At 41.2% G+C, this 26,189-nt stretch overlaps 2 protein-coding genes across 7 annotated transcripts in view; one reads left to right on the forward strand and one right to left on the reverse strand.

Moving 5' to 3' along the window:
• LYRM4 (LYR motif containing 4) overlaps positions 1–1,995 on the reverse strand; it is a 147,278-nt gene extending 145,283 nt beyond the window's left edge. The window contains exon 1 of one of the 3 annotated variants that reach the window (XM_032141499.2): positions 1,661–1,973. In XM_032141499.2, coding sequence (XP_031997390.1) covers positions 1,661–1,746 — 86 coding nt within the window. In that variant the 5' untranslated portion in view covers positions 1,747–1,973. Of the gene's footprint in view, positions 1–1,660 lie in introns of all 3 variants that reach the window. The other 2 variants (XM_032141500.2, XM_058432121.1) reach the window with 2 other exon arrangements.
• Positions 1,996–2,277: 282 nt separating this feature from the next.
• The window catches only part of FARS2 (phenylalanyl-tRNA synthetase 2, mitochondrial), a 513,534-nt gene continuing 489,622 nt past the window's right edge, over positions 2,278–26,189 (forward strand). For 2 of the 4 annotated variants that reach the window (XM_058432116.1, XM_032141494.2), the window contains exon 1: positions 2,278–2,672. The gene's annotated coding sequence lies outside the window, so the exon portion shown is untranslated. Of the gene's footprint in view, positions 2,673–6,177; positions 6,252–26,189 lie in introns of those variants that run through there. The other 2 variants (XM_032141493.2, XM_058432118.1) reach the window with 2 other exon arrangements.

Raw genomic sequence — 26,189 nt, forward strand, 5'->3', positions numbered from 1 at the left:
AAATCATTTCCAAAGAGAATTTCAGAAATGGAAGGGTCCTTAGAGATTGTCTAGTCCAACAGTCTATTTCATAAACAAGAAAACTGAAATACAGAGACTGAGTGACTTGTCCAAGTTACAGTTTTCGAGGGCTCCACCTTGACTTTCTTACATGCTCTCACATAGACCCTCTCCCTGCCACTTTCTTTAGTGTGTGAATTGCCTGCTGATTCCAAGTCCTTGTGTATCCTGAGTAAGCTTTAATGACAAACTATCTTACTCCAGACTATGGTGAAATCAAATGGTTTCTATTTATTTACATTGCATATTTCATGTGTTTCCTCAACAGACTTGGTTAAGTACTTGGTGCTACGTGTTTGGTTAATTCTTGCTAAAATTCCACCAGTATGCCTATTATTACACTCTTTATTCTCCAAAGTCAAAGTCATTAAGTAAAATCATTCTCTCCCATGAAATTTAACCACTTAACTGGGTGGATACAACCTCAGTGGTATGACCCAGATGCTGTTTTCAAATTTGCAGGATGAGTATACTTTCCAGACAGGTTTCTAAAAATTTGAGAGTCATTGCTTAAGAGGCTTACTGTTCCTGTCCTCTGACAGAGGTTGTACTGGGCAGACCCATCTCAGGGCCTGGCAGCTCACACACCTGCTGGAGGGGGGGCCTACCTAACCAGGTATGTTCCAAGGGTAGGCTCTGCTCTTATGACATCCAATCCACAGTCTGGCCAGTCACCTAAGTGAGGCTTGGGGTAAAGAGATGAGGTGATCCAACCAGATTCTTTCTCATGGGAATATGGCTCAAACTCAGAGAGGGACAGGTAGTTAGTAAAAACAAAACAAAACAAAAAACAAATCTAAAAAAAATGCAGAGAGAGAATTCATAAGAAAATGATGGGTCAGAACCAGCAACACTGTGAAAGCAGAGGCTCTGAATTAGAAAAAACATACAAAGAGTAATGATAAAAGACTCATAGGCAAATAGGAGAGTGGGGAGGCATGAGAAACAGTGAATGTGTTATACTAAAGATGTAAGAGTTTAGGCCCTCAGTATCCTGCTGTCAGGGTCCAGTAAGCGGGATCTCTGTCTGGTGAGCCAGGAGAAACTGAGGTTTCAGCTCCAAAGCTTGTGAGACCCTTTTGCCTTTACCGCTACGCATTTCCACCATACCCTAAATAGAATGGATTCTTGCAACCAAAAGAACTCATTACGACACCTAGGAAATTTTAGGGAGGTGTTAGAGTGTGCCTTCAGCTTTGTCGCTGTGTGCTACTCACTGGCCACTTCCACTCTCAACTCTTCCAATGCTCAAGGGAAGTTTTACATATGCAGCACACTGGCCTTACCTTCACCAATGGCTGATTTCCATCCTTTTTTTCTCTTCTGCAGAAACATAACACTAATCATGCTCCTAGAACTACCAAGATAGCCTTTAGGGGGAAAACGTCACAAGACATGAACGTCTCCCCTGGTAGAAAGGGCTCCTCCCCGAAGTCTCAGAGGCCACACCTGTAGGCAGGAGCACGCTTTTCGATGGCGGAGCCCGGTCCGTGCCTCGCGGCCGCTGGCGCACCACGGTGGCTCCCAGTTCCCGGGGACATTCCGCGTCAGCCCGCACCCCCGGTCCCCCGCCCCCGGCCCCCGGTGCCCGCTGGGTCACCTGTAATTGTAGGCGCTGAAACGCTTGCTCTCTCTCAGCATCGCCCGGTACAGATCTAACACTTGTGCGCGACTGGAGGCTGCCATTTTGGAAAGAAAAAAAATAAACGGGTCCTCTTCGCCGAGGTCCCAAGTACGACCCAACCCACGGAACTCCAGCCTGTGCAGAAACCACGAACGAAATAAAATGCAGCGCCTCGGCCTTGACAGCGGGCCGGGCCTAAGCCTAAGCGGGCAGCCCTGAGGACCGCGGACGGCGCCGGGCGTCCAGCGCCGCTTCGGGGGCGGGCGCAGGCAAGGCTCGGGACAGCTAAGGGGGCGGTGCGGAGAGGGAGATGCCTCCGCCCCGCCCCGACCCCGCCCTGCCGGGAGGCTCGGGACCCAGCAGCCGCTTCACGCGGCGGGAGGGCGGGGAAATAAGAGGCCCGGCCGCCCGTGCATCCATCCAAGCTCCTGGGGGACGGATATCGGAGGCCTGGGCATTCGAGGGACGTGCAGTTGCATCACGGAGAGCCTTTGCGAACCATCCGGGGTCTTGGCGGAGACATTTGTGTTTCGGGGCGCAGCGCCCCTTCCTACCTTCAGGAGGCCGCGTTGCCCTGGTTACCGAAGGCCGCCATGCCGACGCCCCGCCCCTGACTGCCGATGCCCCGCCCACGCTGGGGGCGGCCGCCCTCGGCGCTGCCTGAGAGGCCTTGCGGGATTTCAAGGGTGACTTGACTTCGCCCGATCCTGGTCGGCAGGGTGGGGATTCTTGGTATTCTTCAGGCCGGGGGATGCGACGTCTGGGTGTGGAGGTGATGAGACAGGGGTTCTGTGCTACTCCGGCTCTGCTCAGGACGACCTGCTTAGGGGCCTCTGGGGCAGGCCCGCTTTCTGTCAAAATGGCAGCGCCCAGCGTGCACGGGTATCTCTGAAGTTGGGGTTTAAGATTCTTGCCCGTGAGAGCGAACGAGCTTGCCGTGCTTCTGATTTTGAAACACCTGGGTCTGGGTTTCCCGGGCGAGCGGTGGGTGAGTGCAGGCCTCGTTGCAGCCTGGGGTACGACGTGGGCGGTTGGTGGTGTAGGGGGTTTACATTGGCCGTGGAGTTTTTCCTCTTTCCGGATGTGTTTTTGCTTTTGAGTGAAGAGTCCCCGTGGTTTTGTAATCTAATAAATGCGTAAAATGCAGCTTGGGCTGCAGACTTTGGAGAATAATTAGAGACCTTTAGGGCTTTAGGCGTTCTCCAAGAAGCGGAGCAAGTTTTCAAGCATGGCTTTCTTCAGAAGACTTCAACTTTTTTGAATCATCTTATTAAAGTGGTGGATAAAGTTGCTTGTTCTGATCTTTGAGCATGGGACTGGACGCAGGAAGCTTCAGCCAGTTCTAGTTACTGTGTTTGCAAAGCACTTTTGTTGGTTTTTGGAATCTTGCTTTATGTAATCAACCTTAGGAAGAACCACACCTTTGTGCACTCAAGCACAGTGAGAAGTACCTTTATGTGTAAAAACAAAACAACTTTGCATTAAAATCCATCTTTCTCCCAACCACTTGGTCACGGTTGTGTTCTCATCTGCTTTAGTGTATTTGGTTTTGAAACGATATACCTGCTGTATATCTAAGCAACTTTATATTTTCAGGAACTTTTTTCTTTCCTTTTTTTTGAGATGGAGTCTCGCTCTGTCGCCCAGGCTGGAGTGCAGTGGCGGGATTTCGGGCTCACTGCAACCACCGCCTCCCGGGTTCAAGCTATTCTCCTGCCTCAGCCTCCTGAGTAGCTGGGATTACAGGTGCGCGCCACCTCGCCCAGCTAATTTTTGTATTTTTAGTAGAGACAGGGTTTCACCATGTTGGTCAGGCTGGTCTCGAACTCCTGACCTCAGGCAATCCGCCCGCCTCGGCCTCCCAAAATGCTGGGATTACAGGTGTGAGTCACCACGCCCAGCCTCTATTTTCAGGAACTTTAAAGGCAGGAAACACTTCTCTGACCTTACCATTCTTTAGTGTACTTGCAACCTGGTGTCCTTGCATCCTGATATTCTTACTAATCCTGATGCAGTGACATTTTTTAAAAGGCACTGAAGAGAAAATACTTTTATTAAGATACCTTTAAGTCTCCTCCCTGATTTCTTGAAAATCTCATGTCTGTTATTATTATTATTATTTTTAAAAACAGGATAGCAAAACTTCTATTACTTCCTGGTTGGTCAGGTCATTGAGCAAATCTAGCATCTGGTTTATTGAAAGGACTTTTTTGAGTTTTCCCTTTGGTATTTCTTAAAGGATCCAAGACCAAGGCAATTGCACATTGTTATAGAGTAAGATTCAGAGCTGATTTCTCTTGATACACTATTGTGTGCTGGTGATATGAAATGATATGCGGCACCTCAAAGCTACAACATTAATGCAAGTTACTGATGGAGAATGCTATCAGAGTGAAAAGGAAAAACTTGAAGATTATTTTGGCTTGTTTAAAAATAGCAAGGATTACATTGTATATTTTGCTTTTGAGAGTAAAATTGGAATAATTACTATATACAATTGTTTCTACCTAATTATCAAGGAATTTAATCATTAATGTATATAATTAATGTATCTAAATGACTCAGCTTTGTTGTAATCAAATAAAACTTTTCCAAATAAATATGTATAGTTTAAATAGTTTGGGTAGCTTAGTCCTCTGTTAGTACAAGAAATGGTTGCAGTTAGGAAAGTGATAGCTTCCCAGTTAATTCTGAGCCAAGTCTTCGCAAAAATACTTCATTATTTTATTTAAAATGGTTTACCAGTGCGTTGGACATCATTGCCTGGAGAGGCTAAAAGAAGATAATCATTCCGAAGCTACATCTCACTTTTGCACATCTTCATTGTGGAGATGACTTAAAAAAAAAATAGCTCTATTTGAGATTGTAAGTAGATTTGGGCCAGAAGCTGAAGAATGGACCTTACACATATGTCCTCTAATATTCATTCTATTCTGGGTTGAAATTTTTCTTAGTATCTGTAAAATAGGAGGTACCATTTAGGCATGAAAACGTAAAAATTTCTTTAGTATTCATTTATCAAAAGTTATCGACTACCTGTAGTTCTTTATGTAAGATCATGTGTTACCTTCTATTCAAATTAGGGTTGTCAATGACCACTTAATGCTTTGTAAGAGAAATTTCTCTAATCATAATAAACAGTGTAACAACAATTTACTGTCCTTAAGCTTAAATATCAAAATGATGTATAAAATAAAATTTGTATAGTAGTAGTAACTTACGATATTATTTAGAAATTATTCAGTTGGGCATGGTGGCTCACACCTGTAATCCCAGCACTTTGGGAGGCTGAGGCAGGTGGATTGCTTGAGCCCAGGAGTTTGAGACCAGCCTGGGCAACATGGCAAAACCCTATCTATACAAAAAATACATCATAGCGAAACCTCACCTCTACACAAAGAATACAAAAATTAGCTGGGCGTGGTGGCATGTGCCTGTAGTCCCAGCTACTTGGGAGGCTGAGGTGGGAGGATTGCTTGAGCCCTGGAGGTTGAGGCTGCATTGAGCCATGATCACATTACTGCACTGTAGCCTGGGCAACAGAGTGAGACCCTGTCTACCAAAAAACAAAAAAAAAACAAAAAAAAACCAAAAACAAAACAAAAACCAACAACAAAAAAAGAAATTATTCTATTCTACACCACACATGAATCCAAGTATTATACATTGATCCTTCATTTTAATAGAACACGAAGGGGGAAGACCTTAGATATCAACTCATTCATTTGTACAGATGAACAAACTGAAGCCTTTTTCCTCATTCATTCATTCCTTCAGCATTTATTGAACACTTCCTAAGTACTATAGGTTATGGTTTTTCTTTTCTTTTCTTTTTTATTTTTTTTGAGACTGAGTTTCACTCTTGTTGCTCAGGCTGAAGTGCAGTGGTGCAATCTCGCCCGGCTAATTTTTTGTATTTTTAGTAGAGATGGAGTTTCACCATGTTGTCCAGGCTGTTCTTGAACTCCTGACCTCAGGTGATCCAGCTGCCTTGGCCTCCCAAAGTGTGGGGATTACAGGCGTGAGTCACTACGCCCGGCCCATAAGTACAATATGTTATATAAGATGATATAGTTACAGTGATGAGAGCCTCCCCACCCCTAAGAAACTTGTAGGTGACTAGATAAGCAAAACAATAATTTATTTTATAGAGACAGGGTCTCTGTTTACTAAGCTGGAGTGCAGTGGTGCTATCATATCTCGTCGTAACTTCAAACTCCCGTGCTGAAGTGATTTTCCTGCCTCAGCCTCCTGAGTAGCTAGGCCTATAGGCTCATGCCACCACGCCCGGCAAATTTTTAAGTGTTTTTTTTTTTTTTTTGTAGAGATGAGATTTCACTATGATGTCTAGGGTGGTCTCAGACTCCTCAGTGCCTCTCCTGTCTTGGCTTCCCAAAGAGCTCAGATTATAGCTGTGAGTCGTGGCACTTGGCCAATAATTTCTTGTTGACAGTTGCTGCGATATGAGTAATAGCAAACGCTAAAGGAATACGGAAGAGGAATATTGAACCAGGAGTTTCACCTATGGGAAGGCTTTCCATCGTGGAAGGTGTTTCCAGAATGAGAAGTAAGAGCCACATGAGGAATGTGGTTAAAGATTGCAGCGTATATTCCAAGCATGGAGGAAGAAGGGTGCTTGATCTATTTAGAGAACTCTAAGTGTTTTAGAATGGTAGGAGGTGGGAAGGGAGGGACCACTGAAGTGTTTAGCCCTGTACTAGCTTTATTTTAGTGATGTTTTCTCTCTTTCTGGAATAAATCATTTCTTCCCTTATGCATTGGCTGAGTCATATACGTAGAACTTAAGAGCTGAGCTGTTGAAGTGGAGATTATTTATTCGGGTACTGATAACCTTTTGTTTCAAATCATGAATTTGAATCCTATATTCCAGAGGCACCGAAATGTTGCTTATTTACCTGTGCATTCAAGAGATAGCTGGCAGCCTAGCAATTCAAGTTACTGTTCTTGTGATAACTTGAGGGCGATATATAAATCAAACTCTGATCCTGTTTTCCAGAAGTTTATAGTTTGAATGCATTTGTATATGATTAAAATAAGGTATCAGGTTGGTGAAAAGTAGCTGCGGTTTTGACCGTTACTTTTAATGGTGAAAACAGCAATAACTTTTCCACCATCCTGTACAAAGTGCTGCAAGGGAAGGGCTGGTGAAGCATCGTGGGGTCTCAGTGCAAGGAGAGGTCACTTCATCCCTGATGCTTAGGCCACACCTCAGACCAATAGCAGGGCTAATGCCCAGGCTTCAGGTAATTTTGTTTAATTTTTTTTTTTTAATTCTCTCCATGATTGGGTAGAGCCAGGGCTGAGAAACATTGACCTGAAGGAATTAGGGGGCTTCATGGAGGAGGTAGTGTTTGTGTTGGGCTTGAGAGGATTTAAGTTTCTCCTGGGCCTTGAAAGGAATTGAAGGATTTAAATGTGTGAGTGTGGTGGTAAGATGGCTACTGTAGGTGGAAGATGATTCACCCTTTACCTTGAAAGGATGAAGGAGAAACCGTGATTGAGGTCTAAGAAAAAACAGTCATGACCTGTGGAAGGCTTTGGCCAGAGCTGTAGAGTGCATGAGGGTGAGAACGGGGAGATCCCGTGAAAAGGTAATACATCGGCTTTCATGTGTTTTAGGCACGAGATGAGCTGAATCCTGATACGATTTGAGTTAGTCTTTCCATGACCTGATGGAAGAGCTGTTATCTCCATTTAAGAAAAGTGAAGCTGCCCAGGTGTGGTGGCTCACATCTGTAATCCCAGCACTGTGGGAAGCTGAGGCAGGAGGATCACTTGAGCTTGGGAGTTTGAGACCAGCCTGGGTAACGTAGCGAGACCCCATCTCAATAAAATAGAATAAAAAAAAGAAAAAGAAATGAAGCTGAGAGTTTATTTAGCCAGGGTCAGACAGCTGGAAAGTAGCTAGTGTGGGCCTTGGCCTGAGATGTGATCTGCCTAGCTATGATGCAGCACTGCTTCACAGATAAAGTACCAGCTTCAGGAATTTGAAGTTTATTGATTTTTCTTGGATAACATGGGTAAATTTTAGTCATATTTGAATTTTAATTTAGTTGGATTCTCACTTATTTGTAAAGCTAACCGGTTTGTATTGGAAATATTACAAATATTCTGGGAATCTCAAATGTTGATTTTATACTAGCTTTTTAGTTATTTAAGATAAATTTACATTTTATTCTATTAACATCTCTTTGAAAAGACGTAGTGCTTTTTTAGGTTGTCTATTTATGTGTGTATGTGAGACATTTCCTCTTGGGGGATTCTCTGAGACACATTTCTGTAGAAGCTTTTTTCAGATATACTTATGAAAATCTGTTCTCTGTTTTGAGGAATCTTGAAAGCTATGATATGTTGCAACTAGGCACTCTAGCTTCATTGATTGGAGGCTAAAGGTTCCCATATTTGTGGGCAGTAACAATAAAATTGACAATTTATTTTGTGTTAAGTATATTAAATGTCAGTTATTTCTAGAGGTTTCTTTCTTTAAAAAAAGGAAAATACATTAATTCTTTTCATTGTAAAGGAAAGAAACCATCTTTTCATGTTACAAACCCCGACCACCATGAGAATTCTTTCACAGTGCAATTTGTTGTAATCTTAGATCACTTTCATTCTTTCTTTCTTGCTGCGTGTGAGGGACCAGTATTTTAGGAATAATGTTTTCATGTTGTCCAGATATTTTAGGATGATTCGTTAATCGAACTAGCTACAGCTTATTGTAATGATAGCTATCATTTATTTAGAGCTTGTTTTCTCTCTTCTAGGAGCTTTGCCATGAAAAGAAGAGTCCAGGCCAGGCGTGGTGGCTCACACCTGTAATCCCAGCACTTTGGGAGGCCGAGGCGGGTGAATCACGAGGTCAGGAGATGGAGACCATCCTGGCTAACACAGTGAAACCCCATTTTTACTAAAAAAATACAAAAAAAATTAGCCGGATGTGGTGGTGGGTGCCTGTAGTACCAGCTACTCGAGAGGCTGAGGCAGGAGAATGGCATGAACTTGGGAGGTGGACCTTATAGTGAGCTGAGAGCACGCCACTGCACTCGAGTCTGGGAGACAGAGTGAGACTCTGTATCCTCTCAAACCTCCTTCTACACTTTTTTTTTTTTTTTTGAGACGGATCTCCCTGTCACCCAGGCTGGATCATGGTCACGCTCACTTCACGCCATTCTCCTGCCTCAGCCTCTCCGAGTAGCTGGGACTACAGGCGCCCGCCACCACGCCCGGCTAATTTTTTGTATTTTTAGTAGAGACGGGGTTTCACCATGGTCTCGATCTCCTGACCTCGTGATCCGCCCGCCTCGGCCTCCCAAAGTGCTGGGATTACAAGCGTGAGCCACCGCGCCCAGCCAGTTTCCTGACTTTTTTAATGATCGCCATTCTAACTGGTGTGAGATGGTATCTCATTATGGTTTTGATTTGCATTTCTCTGATGGCCAATGACGATGAGCATTTTTTCATGTGTTTGTTGGCTGCATAAATGTCTTCTTTTGAGAATTGTCTGTTCATGTCCTTCGCCCACTTGATGGGGTTGTTTGATTTGTTCTTGTAAAATTGTTTAAGTTCTTTGTAGATTCTGGATATTAGCCCTTTGTCAGATGGGTAGGTTGCAAAAATTTTCTCCCATTCTGTAGGTTGCCTGTTCACTCTGATGGTAGTTTCTTTTGCTGTGTAGAAGCTCTTTAGTTTAATTAGATCCCATTTGTCAATTTTGGCTTTTGTTGCCATTGCTTTTGGTGTTTTAGCCATGAAGTCCTTGCCCATGCCTATGTCCTGAATGGTATTGCCTAGGTTTTCTTCTAGGGTTTTTATGGTTTTAGGTCTAACATTTAAGTCTTTAATCCATCTCACATTAATTTTTGTATAAGGTGTAAGGAAGGGATCCAGTTTCAGCTTTCTACATATGGCTGGCCAGTTTTCCCAGCACCATTTATTAAATAGGAAATCCTTTCCCCATTTCTTATTTTTGTCAGGTTTGTCAAAGATCAGATGGTTGTAGATGTGTGGTATTATTTCTGAGGGCTCTGTTCTGTTCCATTGGTCTATATCTCTGTTTTGGTACCAGTACCATGCTGTTTTGGTTACTGTAGCCTTGTAGTATAGTTTGAAGTCAGGTAGCATGATGCCTCCAGCTTTGTTCTTTTTGCTTAGGATTGTCTTGGCAATGCGGGCTCTTTTTTGGTTCCATATGAACTTTAAAGTAGTTTTTTCCGATTCTGTGAAGAAAGTCATTGGTAGCTTGATGGGGATGGCATTGAATCTGTAAATTACCTTGGGCAATATGGCCATTTTCACAATATTGATTCTTCCTATCCATGAGCATGAAATGCTCTTCCATTTGTTTGTGTCCTCTTTTATTTCATTGAGCAGTGGTTTGTAGTTCTCCTTGAAGAGGTCCTTCACATCCCTTGTAAGTTGGATTCTTAGGTATTAGAACTAGAAATACCATTTGACCCAGCCATCCCATTACTGGATATATATCCAAAGGATTATAAATTATGCTGCTATAAAGACACATGCACACGTATGTTTATTGCAGCACTATTCACAATAGCAAAGACTTGGAACCAACCCAAATGTCCATCAATGATAGACTGGATTAAGAAAATGTGGCATATATGCAGCCATAAAAAAGGATGAGTTCATGTCCTTTGTAGGGACATGGATGAAGCTGGAAACCATCATTCTGAGCAAACTATCTCAAGGACAGAAAACCAAACACCGCATGTTCTCACTCATAGGTGGGAATTGAACAATGAGAACACTTGGACATAGGATGGGGAACATCACACACCAGGGCCTGTAGTGGGGTGGGGGGAGGGGGGACGGATAGCATTAGGAGATATACCTAATGCCAACATGGCACATGTGTAATATGTAACAAACCTGCACCTTGTGCACATGTACCCTAAAACTTAAAGTATAATAAAAAAAAAATAAAAATAACCAAAAAAAAAGAAGAGTCCTTTTCATGCTATTTAGCAATATCTCATTTTAGTAATTTTTCTAGTGACATATTTGAAGTTCTGATTGACTTCTTCGAATGAGTGTATTAGCCACCATCTCTTGTTTGTTCAGGTCAGTAGGTTGTTTATAGAAAACATTTAGGATTTGCAGTGTTGAGCCTGTTTACAAAAAAACAGCCTATGTTTTGCTAATCACTGGAAAAATACTAGGTCAGTGTCTTAAGATGTGCAATACTGAGATCTGTGATGTTAACTGATCTCTCAGAGGATGATACATACCGTTGATGGTGTACTGTAGACTGTTATTAACAATAGAAGATATACAGAGAATTCATGATTTCTTTGCTATTACAGTGAATTACGTGATTTAATATTTTATAAATTTTTAATGTAAACACTTATTTTCTGAGCACAGTTGAAGCACTTCAGCCTGGCAAACCTGTAATCTGTATCTGTAATTGTGAGTTTGAGTTAACTAACAATATTTAAGAATAATAAAAGCCTGGCTTCTGTGAAATGGATTACAGTAGTATTGGCAGAGAGTAAAACAGTTAGCTGCAGTTAATGAAGATGAGTTTTTTGGGAGAATTATCTTTTTTTTAAGCAATTCCTGGAATTCTGCAGTGCAAAGGGAAAGTAAAATGAAGCAGTCATGAAATAGAAAAAGCTTAGCAGGCAGCATACTTTCTTTCCTGTTTCTTGACGTTTTGAGATAAGCACATTGTTATTTATTTCAAGTCTTGGAGCACTTTGAGACAAGCACATGTGCTTGGGCATTCATATTGTTAAGCCTCGTTAGGAATCCCACTTACACCCTTGGCTTCTGCGTACTGTGAGAGCTGGGCTGGATGATAATTACAGTCAGCTTTCATTTGTAGAGCCCAGGTCTTCAAATAATTTCCAAGTAAACTGTCCCAGATGAATACATTTCAGGACATAAGTGTGGTTCACTAGAACTGTCAAGCTGTCTGGATGCCGTTCTGTTAAATTTGTAGAGGAGATTCCACATGTGTCAAGTTACAGTGTTTCCTGAAATTTTTCTCTTGTCTTGAAAGCTATTTGAAAATTAAATGTTCATTATAGTACTGGTGGTCAGGTATGTTTCTTAGATATGTATGAATTAATGTCACCACACTATTGACAGTAATTTTTATGCCACCTTCTCTCCAAAAACCTGCGGCACTTTTAGGATGAAGTCTAATTCCTTAACACAGCCTATGAGACCCTGACGAGTATGGCGCTTACCCACTTCTCCAGTCCCATGTCATACCTTTTTATTTTTCGCTTGCTGCTTTTCATTCTTTAGTACTCACCTCTTTCCCCTGTACCCTGGGGACCTTTGCAAATGCTGATCCAGCTGCCTGGAGTGCCCTTCTTTCCCTTCCTAATTCTTCTTCTGATCCCAATTTAAGAGATGCTTACTCAAAGCTACCTTCTCTAACTTGAGTACATCTTCCTCTCTTAAGCTCCCTTAGTATTGTGAATTGCTCTTCAGCTTAGAGTGACTGCCATTGCAAGTAACAGGAAACCGAAGTCAAATTGATTTAAACAAACCTAGTAGCTTTATTGTCTCCTGTGTCTTGAGAGTTCAGAAGCCAGATGGGCTTTAGGGTTGATTGGTTTGAGTGATGTTGCCAAAGATTCAATTTTGTGCTTTTCTCTACTTTGTCTTCTCTAATGTCAATTTTATCGTCTGGCCAGAGTCTTCTCTTGGTTATGGGAAACCATCAACAATTTGGGGGTGCTTGTTTCCAGAACCTTAGAGGAGTGAGAGAGCTTCTGGACCAAGAGTGCCCAGCAGTCCTCTCCGTTCATGTCACTGGCCCTCCTTGTGTCATGTACTCATCCATTTCTGAACCAGTAACTGTGGCCAGGGAGAAGATAGGATTCTTTTGGTCTTGAACCACTTGCCTAGCTCCTAGAGAGAAAGGGGAATTATTTTTTGTAAAAGGTAACAAAGGTCACTAGAGCAATCTTGCCGAAGTTATGTTTCTTTATTTGATTAATATTTTTTTGTGATATTAGGCTGTGTATAAGAACAGAGACTATGTCTTTTTTTTTTTTTTTTTTTTTTCTTTTTGAGACGGAGTCTCGCTCTGTTGCCCAGGCTGGAGTGCAGTGGCACGATCTCGGCTCACTGCAACCTCTGCCTCCAGGGTTCAAGCGATTCTTCTGCCTCAGCCTCCCGAGTAGCTGGCACTATAGTCACCCATCACCATGCCCGGTTAATTTTTGTATTTTTAGTGGAGATGGGGTTTCACTGTATTGGCCAGGCTGGTCTCGAACTCCTGACCTTGTAAACCACCCACCTCGGCCTCCCGAGTCTGTTTTTGATTACTGTTGTTTCTTCAACATTTTACATCTAGCTTTGCACATAGTAAATGATCAATAAATATTAATAGTGTAATGACTCAGTCAATCACATAAGCTCCAAATACAGTAAGGCCCCCCTCCCCACCCTTACCCATGGTTTTGCTTTCTTAGTTACCCAGAGTCAACTGTGTTCTGAAAATATATAATGGAGAATTCCAGAAATAATGCATGTTTTAAATGGGTGCGTTCTGAGTTTTGTGTTGAAACCTGCCCAGGGCATGAATCCTCCCTTTGTCCAGTGTCTCCATGCTGTATACACACTACCCACCCGTTAGTCACTTCGTTGCCTTCTCAGTTACCACTAGATCACGATTTTGGTTATGGACAGATCACAAGAAGAAACAGGGTGAGTGCAGTGGGATGAAATACTTTGAGAGAAAGAGACCATGTTCTTTCTCTTTTTCATAACTTGTATTACAGTTGGTATATTGTTATAATTGTTCTACTTTATTATTAGTTTTTTTGTTGAATTAATGATGGATTTTTATTTTTTCTTTCCAAAAAATAATAATAACGACTATCTTTTGCAGAAATGATATCACGAACAGTTGCATTATCAAATCAAGGAGAAAATGCAGAGAACAGGCAGAAAAACTATGATTATAATGGTTTGTATTTTTCTTGTCTCAGATTCTTTTATTTATTTTTATTGATACATAATAGATGTACATATTTTGGGGATACATGTGATAATTTAATACATTCATATAATTTGTAAAGATCAAATTAGTGTAATTGTGATATCTATCACCTTATTTGTCTTTATGCTAGAAACATTCAAATTGTTTTCTTCTAGCTATTTTGAAATATGCAATAGATTATTATAGTCACCCAGTGATCTCTCAGACACTAAGTCTTATCTCTTCTATCAAGCTATATTTTTACTTATTAGTCAACCTCTCTGCATCCCTCCTGCCCTGTACCCTTCTTGGCCTCTGGTAATCACCAGTCTATTCTCTATTTTCATGAGATTCACTTTTTTAGCTCCAACATATGAGTAAGAACATACGGTATTTGTCTTTCTGTGCCTGGCTCATTTCACTTAACATAGTGACCTCCAGTTCCATTCATGTTGCTGCAAATGACAGAATTTCATTCTTTTCTATAGCTGAGTAATACTCTATTGTGTATTTATGCCACATTTTCTTTGTCCTTTCATCCGTTGATGTACACTTAACGTTGATTCCATATTTTGGCTTTTGTGAACAGTGCTGCAATAAACATGGGAGTGCTGACTACAATGCACGTATCTTTTGGATAATACTGATTTCCTTTCTTTCGGATATATTCCCAGCAGTGGAATTGCTGGACATATGGTAGTTCTATTTTTAGTTTCTGGAGGAACCTCCACACAGTTTTCCATATTGGCTATACTAACTTACATTTCCACCAACAGTTTACACGGGTTCCTCTTTCTCCACATCTGTGCCAGCATCTTTTTTTTTTTTTTTTTTAATGGATCAATGATAATAACTCAATCCTCTATTTGACAAAGAAGAAGGAGAAGGAAGAGGAAGAAAAAGAAAGTGGCATAAAGGATCAGAAAGGGAGGAAAATAGAAAAAATTAGAGTATGACTCCAGGGTAGACCTGTTTTGTTGTCGCTTGGTTGGTTGGTTGGTTTGTCAGTTGTATTTTTCATATGTTTCGCCATGTTGGCCAGGCTGGTCTCGAACTCCTAGCCTCAAGTGATCAACCCGCCTCGGCCTCCCAGAGTACTGGGACTACAGGCGTGAGCCACCACGTCCAGCCCCCACATTGCTTCTGGCCTCCGTGGTAGACTGTGCCAGCATCTTTTATTCCCTTTTTGATAAAAGCCATTTTAACTGGGGTTAGATGATATCTCGTTGTGGTTTTGACTTGCATTTCTCTGATGATTAGTGATGTTGAGCATTTTTCATATATCTACTGGCCATTTGTATGTCTTCATTTGAGAAATGCCTATTCAGATCTTTGGCCCAATTTTTAATCAGATTATGTGTTTTTTTTTAATTGAGTTGTTTGTGCTCATTATATATTCTGGTTATTAATCCCTTGCCAGGTGGATGGTTTGCAGATACTTTCTCCTATACTGTGGGAGATTCTGGGTTGTGTTTTCACTTTGTTGATTGTTTCCTTTGCTTACAGAAGCTTTTTTGCTTGACGTAATCTAATTTTTCTCTTTTTGCTTTGGTGGCCTGTGCTTTTGGGGTCTTCACAAAAAATCTTTGCCCAGACCAATATCCTGGGTTGTTTCCCCAATGTATTCTTGTAGTAGTTTCATAGTTTGAGGTCTTAGATTTAAATCTTTAATCTACTTTTATTTGATTTTTGTATATGGTGAGAGATAGGAACTTAGCATCATTTATTGAAGAGTGTCTCTTTTCTCATTGTATGTTCTTAACGCCTTTGTGGAAAATAAATTGACTGTAAATGTATGGATTTATATCTGGTTCTCTATTTTATTATTAGTTATTGTTGTTAAATCTCTTACTGTACCTAATTTATAAATTAAACTTTATCATAGATATTCACATACAGGAAAAAACGTAGTAAACAGTACTTAGGGTTTCATATGCTCCACGGTTTCAGGCATCAACTGCAGGTCTTGGAACCTCCACAGACAAAGAGGAGCTACCGTAACTTACCTGTAAAAATTATTGAGTGATTTTGGCAGATAGTATTAGTTGGCTACCCATCAGCCGTATCAACCATACTTCTTCCCGGCCATTAGAACCCTGATTTTGTTTGGGTGGCCATGTGCCTGGTTCCTGGAAATGAATTGTAATGTGGTCTTAGCTTCGTGGTGATTCCATTCTGTCTTTACCAGATACTTGTTTGTTAGAGCCAGGCATAGCCACAAGACACAGATCTGGTTAATGAGACAACCGGAAGTTGTCTGGAAGGTTTCTAGGAAAGATTTTGTTTTCTATTAAAAGATAAGTATTTGCACAAGAGAGCTTACTTTTGTCATCTTCTGCCCTGCTTGGAATGCAAGTAATATTAAAGCTTGAAGCTCAGCAGAAGCGCATGAGGGAAAGGCCAAGAGAATCTGAGATTCTAGCCTAAACATTGGCTTTTCTGAGCCATGGAATGAACCCTGGAACTGGGTGCCTCTGGACTTCATTTTTTTTTTTTTTTTTTTGAGACGGAGTCTCGCTCTGTCGCCCAGGCTGGAGTGCAGTGGCGCAATCTCTGCTCACTGCAAGCTCCGCCTCCTGCGTTCACGCCATTCTCCTGCCTCAGCCTCCGAGTAGCTGGGACTACAGGCGCCCGCCACCATGCCCGGCTAATTTTTTGTATTTTTAGTAGAGACAGGGTTTCACTGTGATCTCGATCTCCTGACCTCGTGATCTGCCCGCCTCGGTCTCCCAAAGTGCTGGGATTACAAGTGTGAGCTACCGCGCCCGGCCTGGACTTCATATTTTGTTAACAACTAATGTCTTTCTGTTTTCAGCCACGATTATTTAGTCTTCCTGTTTTATGCAGCGCACCATGTCCTTTTTTTTTTTTTTTGAGACAAGGTCTTGCTCTGTCACCCCAGCTGGAGTGCAGTGGCACAGTCATGGCTCACTGCAGCCTCCAACTCCCAGACTCAAGCAATCCTCCTGCCTCAGCCTCCCAAGTAGCTGGGACTACAGGTGCATGCCACCTCACCCAGCTAATTAAAACAAATTTGTTTTTGGTAGAAATGGGGTTTTGCTCTGTTGCCCAGGCTAGTTTTGAACTTCTGGCTTCAAGCAATCCTCCTGCCTTGGCCTCCCAAAGTGTTGGGATCACAGGTGTGAGCCTGGCCCAACATATTTCAATATAGTGCCAAAAATAAAATAGAGCTTCCCTGCTTCAGCCTTGCCAAAAGTGTTTATTTGGAATTTATTATATTTGTCAATTTAAGTTACTTGTTTTTGCTACTTGTGAAGCACTGGGATATTTTCTTTTTTTTTTTCTTTTTCTTAAACAGACTGTGTTTGTTACGTGTACATAAGGCCAAGCTTTTTTGCACTGAAGGACATTTGTATATGAGGGTCCTTCTCTTGAATAATCAATATTTTCTTATACTCTTCACTCCAGTCATGACTACTCAGCTTAAATGTTACTTCTTCAGGGAATGTTCCCAACCTCAGTTTAAATTACACCCTTCTGATTTTATTATTATTTCTTAGGACATCTCATTCTTTTTTTTTTTTTTTTTAATTATACTTTAGGTTTTAGGGTACATGTGCACAATGTGCAGGTTTGTTACATATGTATCCATGTGCCATGTTGATTTCCTGCACCCATTAGCTCGTCATTTAGCATTAGGTATATCTCATTCTTTACCTTACCTTTTTATAGTTTAGAATTGTACGAAGTATATCTACATAATAAAACGTTCTTGGTTTAATGTTGAGTTCTCCCACCAGAATGTGAATTCCATGACGGCTGGGACCATGTCTGTTTTGTTCATCACCAGAGGCATAGTGCCCACTAAGTGCTCAGTAAACCTTTGTTAAATGAGGAAATGAAGGAATATAAGCCTGGAATTTTTAGATTTCTGCATCTTTCATCCTCCTGCCCTGTCACCACCAAGAATATTAGGTAACATGGAAGTGTTCAGCCACAGCACAGATTCTGTTGCGTTTGTTTGGATTATATTGCTCCCTGCTGGCCAGGATTTAGGTTTAGATTTTAGGCTTTTAGACTTTAATTTTGTTTGCCTCAATAGAAAATATAATGGGAGTAGCATAGTCACTTAGCATAGTATCTGAGTAAACATCCTGTCAGTTCCTTCAGAAGAGTGATACATATTTTGCATACTTTATCTCTTGTGTTATGATGTATTCTCCCATAATTTTATATTATCTTAAGCTTTGCTGGCACTATTTTTATAAATTGAAGTTAAGAGCCCCTAGTAGTGAATGTTTTTATTTTATGCTTTTGGATAGCCCTAGAAGCATGGAAATGACTATCATTTTAGCTCTGTTACTAGTCAAAATCATTTTGCATTTGGAAACCCTATTTTCTTTCTGAAAAAGTAGGCTCAATGGGGGGGGTTTTAAGAATTATTGACACAAGTTATTGACTTAGAATGGAGGTACTTTAAAATAAATTCTTTAGTTTCAGCATGCTGTAATTCTAGATTGTTGGTATTAGTTTTACTATGTCTAGGATGATTTATTGTGCATTTTTGAAATGAGGGTAAATGCTGTATATACGTGATAGTAAGGGAGAAAACTTGACTAAGATTTTGTTGATTTGGTCTCATTTCACAGCTGTTTCATAGGTTTTTTCACATCATTTTAGGTAAATTACTTAACATAATAATCACATAATTTATTTCCTACATCAGGACACTTGAGATCAGTGAAAGTGGGTGCTATTAAATAATTATGCTGGCGTGACAGGCATAAACATGAACTGTCTTGGGGATACTGAGACATATGGTCACTCTATTTGATAACAATAATCTGTGATGACTATGTTAATCTGCATACTCTTGTGAATTGCAGGAACTAAGAATTGGAGGCTCATCAAAGAGCTTTACTTTCCCTTTATTCTTTACAGAATGGCTGCATCCTCAACACCTTCTGCCCAGAGGTTTGATTCTTCAATTGTGTGGATCTCTCTGGGTCCCCAAACTGATGTGGCTTCCTGGGCAGTAGGAGACCGGGGCTGTGGGTTGTTCTCTGCTTCAGGGATGAATCTCTTTGTGCGTGATTAGCTGGCTGTTCTAAGGTGCAGGAGGAAGGGAAATGTTCACTTACTTAATACAGAAATTGTGGGCACGTGGTTATTTAATCATGGTCTTATTTTGTATTGTTTGGGCTTCTGAAAGAAAGCTTCTGAATGTTAACAGGAACATGAGAAAGTAGTTGGGCATTTCAGTACAGGAACTTTTAGCAAAGGATTTGCAGGCTCTTCAGGTCTTTTCCCCTTGCTGCAGCTCTGCCATCTGTGCTTTGGAAGGGGCCTTTACCCCTGCCTTTCCTTGGTTAAGATAGTGATTGTCTGTTAACTCAGTCTGTCTTCCATTAAACAGAAAAATGGTAACATGTCAGTGTGATATGGTCTTGAGCCTCATGTAGGAGATTTTCCTGAGAGTCACAGACAATGTTGAATTCTCTTCTTTCTCAGTTTTTAATTGATTGCCGAGCATTGTAGAAGATATTTGACATACATTCTTACTTGGTTGGTTCTTATACTAATTTAACGAAGTAGACATTGTTACTCATATTTTATGAAGAACAAAAACAGAATCACCTCTCTTCCCCCGCCACCACCACCAAAGCTTAGAGAGTTTAAATAAGTGGCTCCAGTTCACATGACAGATTTGATATTTGAACTGAGGACTGTTTGATTCCAAAATGTGTGCATTTGCCAGACTATGGCATGCCATATTTGATTTGGTGGTACAAATTAAAAGCAGCTTTGGAAAACTAAAAAATTATTTACGTTTAATTCTTACTGTCTGTAATTAGCATCCTTCTACACTGGGTAAGCATTTTTCCACTAAATGTTTGTTTTCAAGCCCTAGTTGTCCAATAATTGGGTTGTTCTCTTTGGCTCTATGCTTGAAGAAGTACGACGAGTGTGTAGATTTTTACATGTAATTATAGAGAGTGATCATTAGTAAGCATACACTAAGCATTCAATGAATAAATGAATGTTTGCTACTTGGTCATTCGAGGAAACTTGAGCTTTGAATTTGTATTTCGTTTGAATCCCTTGCAAGCATTTTTTCAACTTCATTATCAGCTTTTTTTTTCCTTACTATGTTGCAGGTTTTGCAATTCTAGACTGGGGAATATGAATTTTAGAAGACTTATGGTTCTGTCAGCTTAATTAGTGACAACTTTGGTCTCTAACCTGTGTGCTAGGCAACCGTGGGAGCCACAGAAACAAGGGCTTATGAATCCCTGAGTGTTCCAACATCATCTGTTGATTTAACAGAGTTTTAAAGTTTTAAACATTATGTATGTCCTCCCCATTTTCAAACATATGCAGGCAGTGTAGTGATAATAAAAATATGCAGTGATTAAAAGCTACTGTGATTCATTAATTCTTTCAAGTAATTTTGAATTACACAATGGATATTGAAATTATATATCTGATCTTGTTGGGGGTTGGATACTTTCTCAAAGTTAAAACTTACCCTCAGGCTAGAATAGCCTGGGAATCCCTGGTGTGGTCATCATCAGGTTGGGATGTTTCTCCCATTTTGACCATATGGCTTCTGTCTCTTCCATGGCTACATGGCATATTCTCATCTACCCTCGTGTGGCAGAACCATGTCCTCTCATCATTCTATCGGCAGCTCCTGGGTCACGTTATTCTTGGCTCCCACCCTTTTTTGACTGAGCAATCAATAAAACTCTATTTCGCTTCTAATCCAGCTGTGATTTTGTTTATGTACTGAATTTATATTATTAGCAGATAGATGCTGAGATAAATTCTGAGATTTCACCTTGCATAGGATTCAATGACTATTTGCATAGAATTCGAGAAGTATTTGCTAATTGACTGATGAATTATTCACTGGAATACCCTTATCTTGCTATAGATTCATTGTTTACTAATGTCTTTTGATTTTCTTCTTTTCCCTGAAAATCGAATTTCTTTCATGATGCAGGATTCTTGTATTTGAAGCTAGATAATAGGAATTTAAAAATGTGCGTGGCAGTGAAATCCCGTCTCTACTAAAAATACAAAAAATTAGTCGAACGTGGTGGCAGGTGCCTGTAGTCCCAGCTACTCGGGAGGCTGAGGCAGGAGAATGGTGTGAACCTGGGAGGCGGAGCTTGCAGTGAGCCGAGATCATGCCCCTGCACTCCAGCCTGGGCGAAAGAGTGAGACTCTGTCTCAAAAAAAAAAAAAAAAAAAATTGTGTGTGGTTCTGTTCTGGTTGTCTTTGTTCCTTGTCCCTCTGATGTTCCTGGTTCATGCTTTCCTCAGCTCCCATCTGCATTAGTGGGACTACTCTGAGTGCTTATTATGTGTTGGGTGTTGGGTAGCTGCTTCAGGTGTTACCTTATTTAATACTCAGCAATCCTGTAGAAGGACGAAACGTGAACAGTGAGTGGCTTGGCTGGGATTTGGAGTCAGACATGGTTTATTGACTGAACTTCCTCCATAACCTCAATTTTAAGCATTTCTCTTACACTGATATTCTTAGATTTCATTTGACTCCTTTTGTTCCCACTACTCTGCAGTTCTTTGAAACTGCTAGGATTTACAACCCATTGGCCTTCCTGCCTTTTCATTGTGCCATTGTTGTGCCCGAGCGAGTTAGTAAAACGCCACACTTTGAGGCGAATTAAGAGTCCTTTATTAGCCGGCGACCGAGACGGCTAACGCTCAAAATTCTCTTGGCCCCGAGGAAGGGGCTTGATTAACTTTTATACCTTGGTTTAGGAAGGGGAGGCGGGGGCGGGGGGGGGGGGTCTAGTCAGAACAATTTTACAGAAGTTAAGTAGTCAAAAAGTTACAAGGATAAATGGTTACAGGAAAGTAAACAGTTCCAGGTGCAGGGGCTTTAAGACTATTACAAGGTGATAGATGCGGGGCTTTGGGCGTTATCAATTAGATGAATTCTTGGGGACTGCGGATATAGCTCGCCACAGTATCTTATCAGTTAATTGCATTCTTGGATGTGCTGGGAGTCAGCTTGCACAAGTTAAGTCCTTGAGGAAGGGGCTGCCAGTGAAAGAGCCAAGATGGAGTCTGTCTGGCTCTCTTAGCTAAGGGAGAGTCCATTCAGGTGGAAACAAGCCTAAAAACAGGGTTAGTAAAAACAAGTTTGGGCATTACACCATATCCCTCTCATATCTTTACTTCCCTCCTTACTTAGCCTAGATTTTGTGTTCACTGCTTTGTAATATCCTAATTGGTCTGCTGTATAGTTCTCAGTTCCAATTATTTCCCTACTCTGCTTTGTTGACGTGCTTTTACTTGTAGACTAATTTATCGTGTAAAGAAGAAACCTTGTAGGCATATGTGCACCTGGCTAGCTGTCTACGTTTCTGCTTGTTATTTGGTGATATTGCATATGTAACCAGTATGTGGACCTGGCACAAGCCATGAAATGTCAATCAAACACAATTTTGTTTTTCTCCAGCATGCCTTTAAAATTGTGTTCAGGAACACTTAATTTATTTGATGAAATGAAGTGTGTGATTCTAGAATCCTAATAAAACCAATTGAGATCTTTCAACTAGAAAAGAAATGGGGTCATTCAGGGTAATCATCTCCTGCCTCTGGATGAAAACTTCTATCCCTATCCACTCCCCCTGCAAAGGATTTGGTGATGGGAAAGGGTTGGGGTGTATGGCTGGCTTTTTTCCTCTTTCTCTACTTATCCCTTTCCCCTGAGCTGGCTGTTTACCACTTAGGCCACTGCCAGGGGGGAAGAGTTGGGAGAGGAGAGTAAAGGACCACAACAGTTCATGTTAGCTGGGTGGCTTGGTATTCTAGGCTTTTTCTTCAGAAGACCCCTACTGGATCCTTCCAACTCCATCTTCCTTGAATTAGGTGATTCTTCTTTGGCTTGCTATATCTCCCTTTGTTCTTGGCTCTTCAGAGGTCCATTCCACAGAAGAAATGTTATTGTTGATGTTCTCCAACCTGCCCAGGTGCTTTCTTGGGCAAGACTTACAGTGGCTTAGCACTGGCTGTCTCCTGTACTGCCCTTGTCTGGCCCATGAGACAGCCTACTGCTGGCTGGTGCAGTGACCTCGCTGGCGCAGTCCTCTGTGCTCATGCTTGGCCCTTCCTCAGGTTTATAGTGCCTGTTGGGTGCATGTTCATGGTCTACCCCATTGCATGGAGCACACATCAGCGTCCTTCCCCAGGGGGTTGGTTGAAACTTCTTGAGCTTAGGAGGCAAACACTTTTCTCCCCTTCCCTTGGCTTGAGGCCAGGGGCTCCACCAAGCTTCCTCTGAAGGAATCCTTTTAAAATCCTTCTCCTTTCAACACTCTGACTGCTTTTTGTATCTTCTTTGGACTGACTATAGTCCTAGAGTGGCAGAAATAATTTTCACCCATTACCTTTGTAAATTGTACATTTTGTTATGTGGCATTTATTTATTTTTACCTCATTCAAAACTTCCATTTAACATTCTGACATACAGGTTTTGTGAAAATGATACCCACTCATTATTTAAAAATCCAAACACATTGGAAAAGAAGTGGGAGACAAGCCACCCCAAGTCTTATAGTCTAGAAATAATGGTGGTTAATATTTGGTAAACATCATTCTAATCACCTATATTAGTTTGTTCTCACACTGCTATAAGGACATATCTGAGACTGAGTAATTTATAAAGGAAAGGGGTTTAATTGACTCATAGTTCCTGGGGAGGCTTCAAGAAACTTACAATCATGGCAGAAGGGGAAGCAAACACATCCTTCTGCACAAGGCAGCAGGAGAGAGAAGAATGAGAGTCAAGCAAAGAGTGAAGCCTCTTTAAAACCATCAGATCTCGGCCGGGCGCAGTGGCTCATGCCTGTAATCCCAGTACTTTGGGAGGCTGAGGCGGGTGGATCACAAGGTCAGGAGATCGAGACCAGCCTGGCTAACACGGTGAAACCCCATCTCTACTAAAAATACAAAAAATTAGCCAGGCGTGATGGCAGGCGCCTGTAGTCCCAGCTACTCAGGAGGCTGAGGCAGGAGAATGGCCTGAACCTGGGAGGCGGAGCTTGCAGTGAGCAGAGATCGCGCCACTGCCCTCCAGCCTGGGCGACAGAGCGAGACTCCATCTCAAAACAAAACAAAACAAAACAAAACAAAAAAACAACAAAAAAAACCCCATCAGATCTCATGAGAACTTACTATTACGACAATAGCGTGGGGGAAACCGCGTTCATGATTCAGTTACCTCCCACCGGGTCCCTCTCATGATACTTGGAGATTGTGGGAACTACAATTCAAGATGAGATTACCCCTCTGAATTTTCTTCTTTTTGAAACAAGGTCTTGCTCTGTTGCCGAGGCTGCAGTTCAGACACGATCTTGGCTCACTGCAGACCTTTGCCTTCCGGGCTCAAGGGATTTGTCCACCTCAGTCTCCTGAGTAGTTGGGACTATAGGTGTGAGCCACCATAGCCAGCTAATTGTTGTATTATTTATTTGTTTAATTTTTTTTTTACAGATAGGGTTTTACTATGTTGCCCAGGCTGGTCTCAAATTCCTGGGCTCATGTGATCCGCTTGCCTTGGCCTCCCAAAGTGCTGGGATTACAGGCATGAGCCACTGTGCCCGGCCACCTCTCTGAATTTTTGTGTCTATGAATGGAAGCATGGATGGCTAGAAAGTCTTTTACGAAGATAGGATCATACCACGCATGGTGTTTTTAATTTTAATAAATATATTTAATTTTACTTAAATGTAACAGAAGAGAGAGAAATTATGGAAATGAAGGTATTGCTGAACTTCAAACCAATCATGAAACACTGATGTTTGGGTCATGATCTTTTTTGAAAGAAAGTTTTGGTTTTAGCTGGTCTATGTGGTTGCTTTGAAAGATGAATAAAAGGGGTGCATTTGTACTTCCTCCCACCTTCCCTCCCTGCTCCACCCTTTGATTTATTTTTATTTTGTTTGATTTTTTAACTTGAACTTTCTGCTGTTCCCAGTAACTCCAGTGGTTGTTTAGCTGTACTCTTTTAAGTGGCATCAGTGCCTACCAACCAGTTCTTTTCAAAGAGTTTTCCATTTCTTGGATGTGTATTTGACCAACTTTTTTTTTTTTCAAGAAGTGTTTATCAGTACTATGTCCTCGAGTTATCGGATGTTTGAGAATATGTGTTACCTTTGTACTCCAAGAAACACCGACCAGCCTTAAAACTGATACCAGCCTGACTTTTCTGTTTTCTAGGTGACTAGCTTTTTCTACCTAATCATACGGAATCTGGTTCCAGTTTCCATATTTTGAGTGACTCTACTGTCTTTCTGAGCCCGTGTGATGAATTCTTTTTCTCTGAAGTTCAGTACCTTTATCAGGCTATTAGTGTTGATCATTACATATTAATTTTCCTTGGAGCATGGTCTGCTATTTTAATTTAGAAGAGATCTCTTTTCTACAATGTCTTTGAATATTTTTCTATTTTTTTTGTTGTTGTTCCTTAGCAGCACGTGATGTGAAGCTAGATCTCTTTTGTCTTACATACCAGCATCTTCCTTCTGGTTACACTTGTAGTTTTATTCTTTTTCATCTTTTTTGGTGAGGTTTCTCAGGCTCGTCTTCCCTTCTTTTGACTGGATTTTTATTTGTGCTTACTTAACATCTTGTTACTTCTAATATCACAGTCATTTTGAATTAGTGTCATTTTTCTCCTCTATTTTTTGAGCTGTACCAACATATTTTTTATCTTCTGTTGTCTTAAGATGTCTCTTTTTTAAAAATCTCTGGTATGTCTTGTTTGACTTGCCCCTCCCAAGACTACTCTGTCTGTCTGTCTGCCTGCCTGCCTGCCTATCTATCCCTATCTATCTATCTATCTATCTATCTATCTATCTATCTATCTATCTATCCATCTATCTATGTATCTATCTATCTATCTATCTATTGAGACAGGGTCTTGCTCTGTTGCCCAGGCTGGAACGCACTGGCATGCTCATGGCTCACTGCAGCCTCAATCTCCTGGACTCAAGATTTCCTCCCATCTCAGCCTCCTGAGTAGCTAGGACTACAGGCATGCACCGACACGCCCGGCTAATTTTTGTATTTGTTGCTGAGACAGGGTTTTGCCATGTTGCCCAGGCTGGTCTGGAACTTCAGGGCTCAAGTGATCCTTCCACCTTGGCCTCCCAAAGTGCTGGGGTTACAGGCGTGAGCCACTATGCCTGGCCTTTTTATTTTTTACCTTTATCTTTAGATTATGGATAGCAATTTGTCTCAACACTTAGCCTCCTTAGGGTAATTTCTGTTCTGAGCAATGTACTCTTCCTCTTTTCTGCTTATATTTTAAATTTTGTTTTCATCTACTAGTGTTTATGGATAGTCTTTGATTTGGTTCTTTTCTGGTAATTCCTCATCTCTGGATTGGCAGTTTCTTTTTATCAAAAATAGTCACTGTGCAGCTTCCATTTTGGTTTGGTTATTTATCACAGTCCAGGGGCTCCTGAGTTTTTGAAGTTCAGGTCAGTGTGGCTTATGTTAAAAGCTTGTATACTGTGATGTAATGGC

This window comes from Hylobates moloch, unplaced genomic scaffold (genome assembly GCF_009828535.3).
Source record: "Hylobates moloch isolate HMO894 unplaced genomic scaffold, HMol_V3 SCAFFOLD_20, whole genome shotgun sequence".
NCBI classification, from domain to species: Eukaryota; Metazoa; Chordata; class Mammalia; order Primates; family Hylobatidae; genus Hylobates; species Hylobates moloch.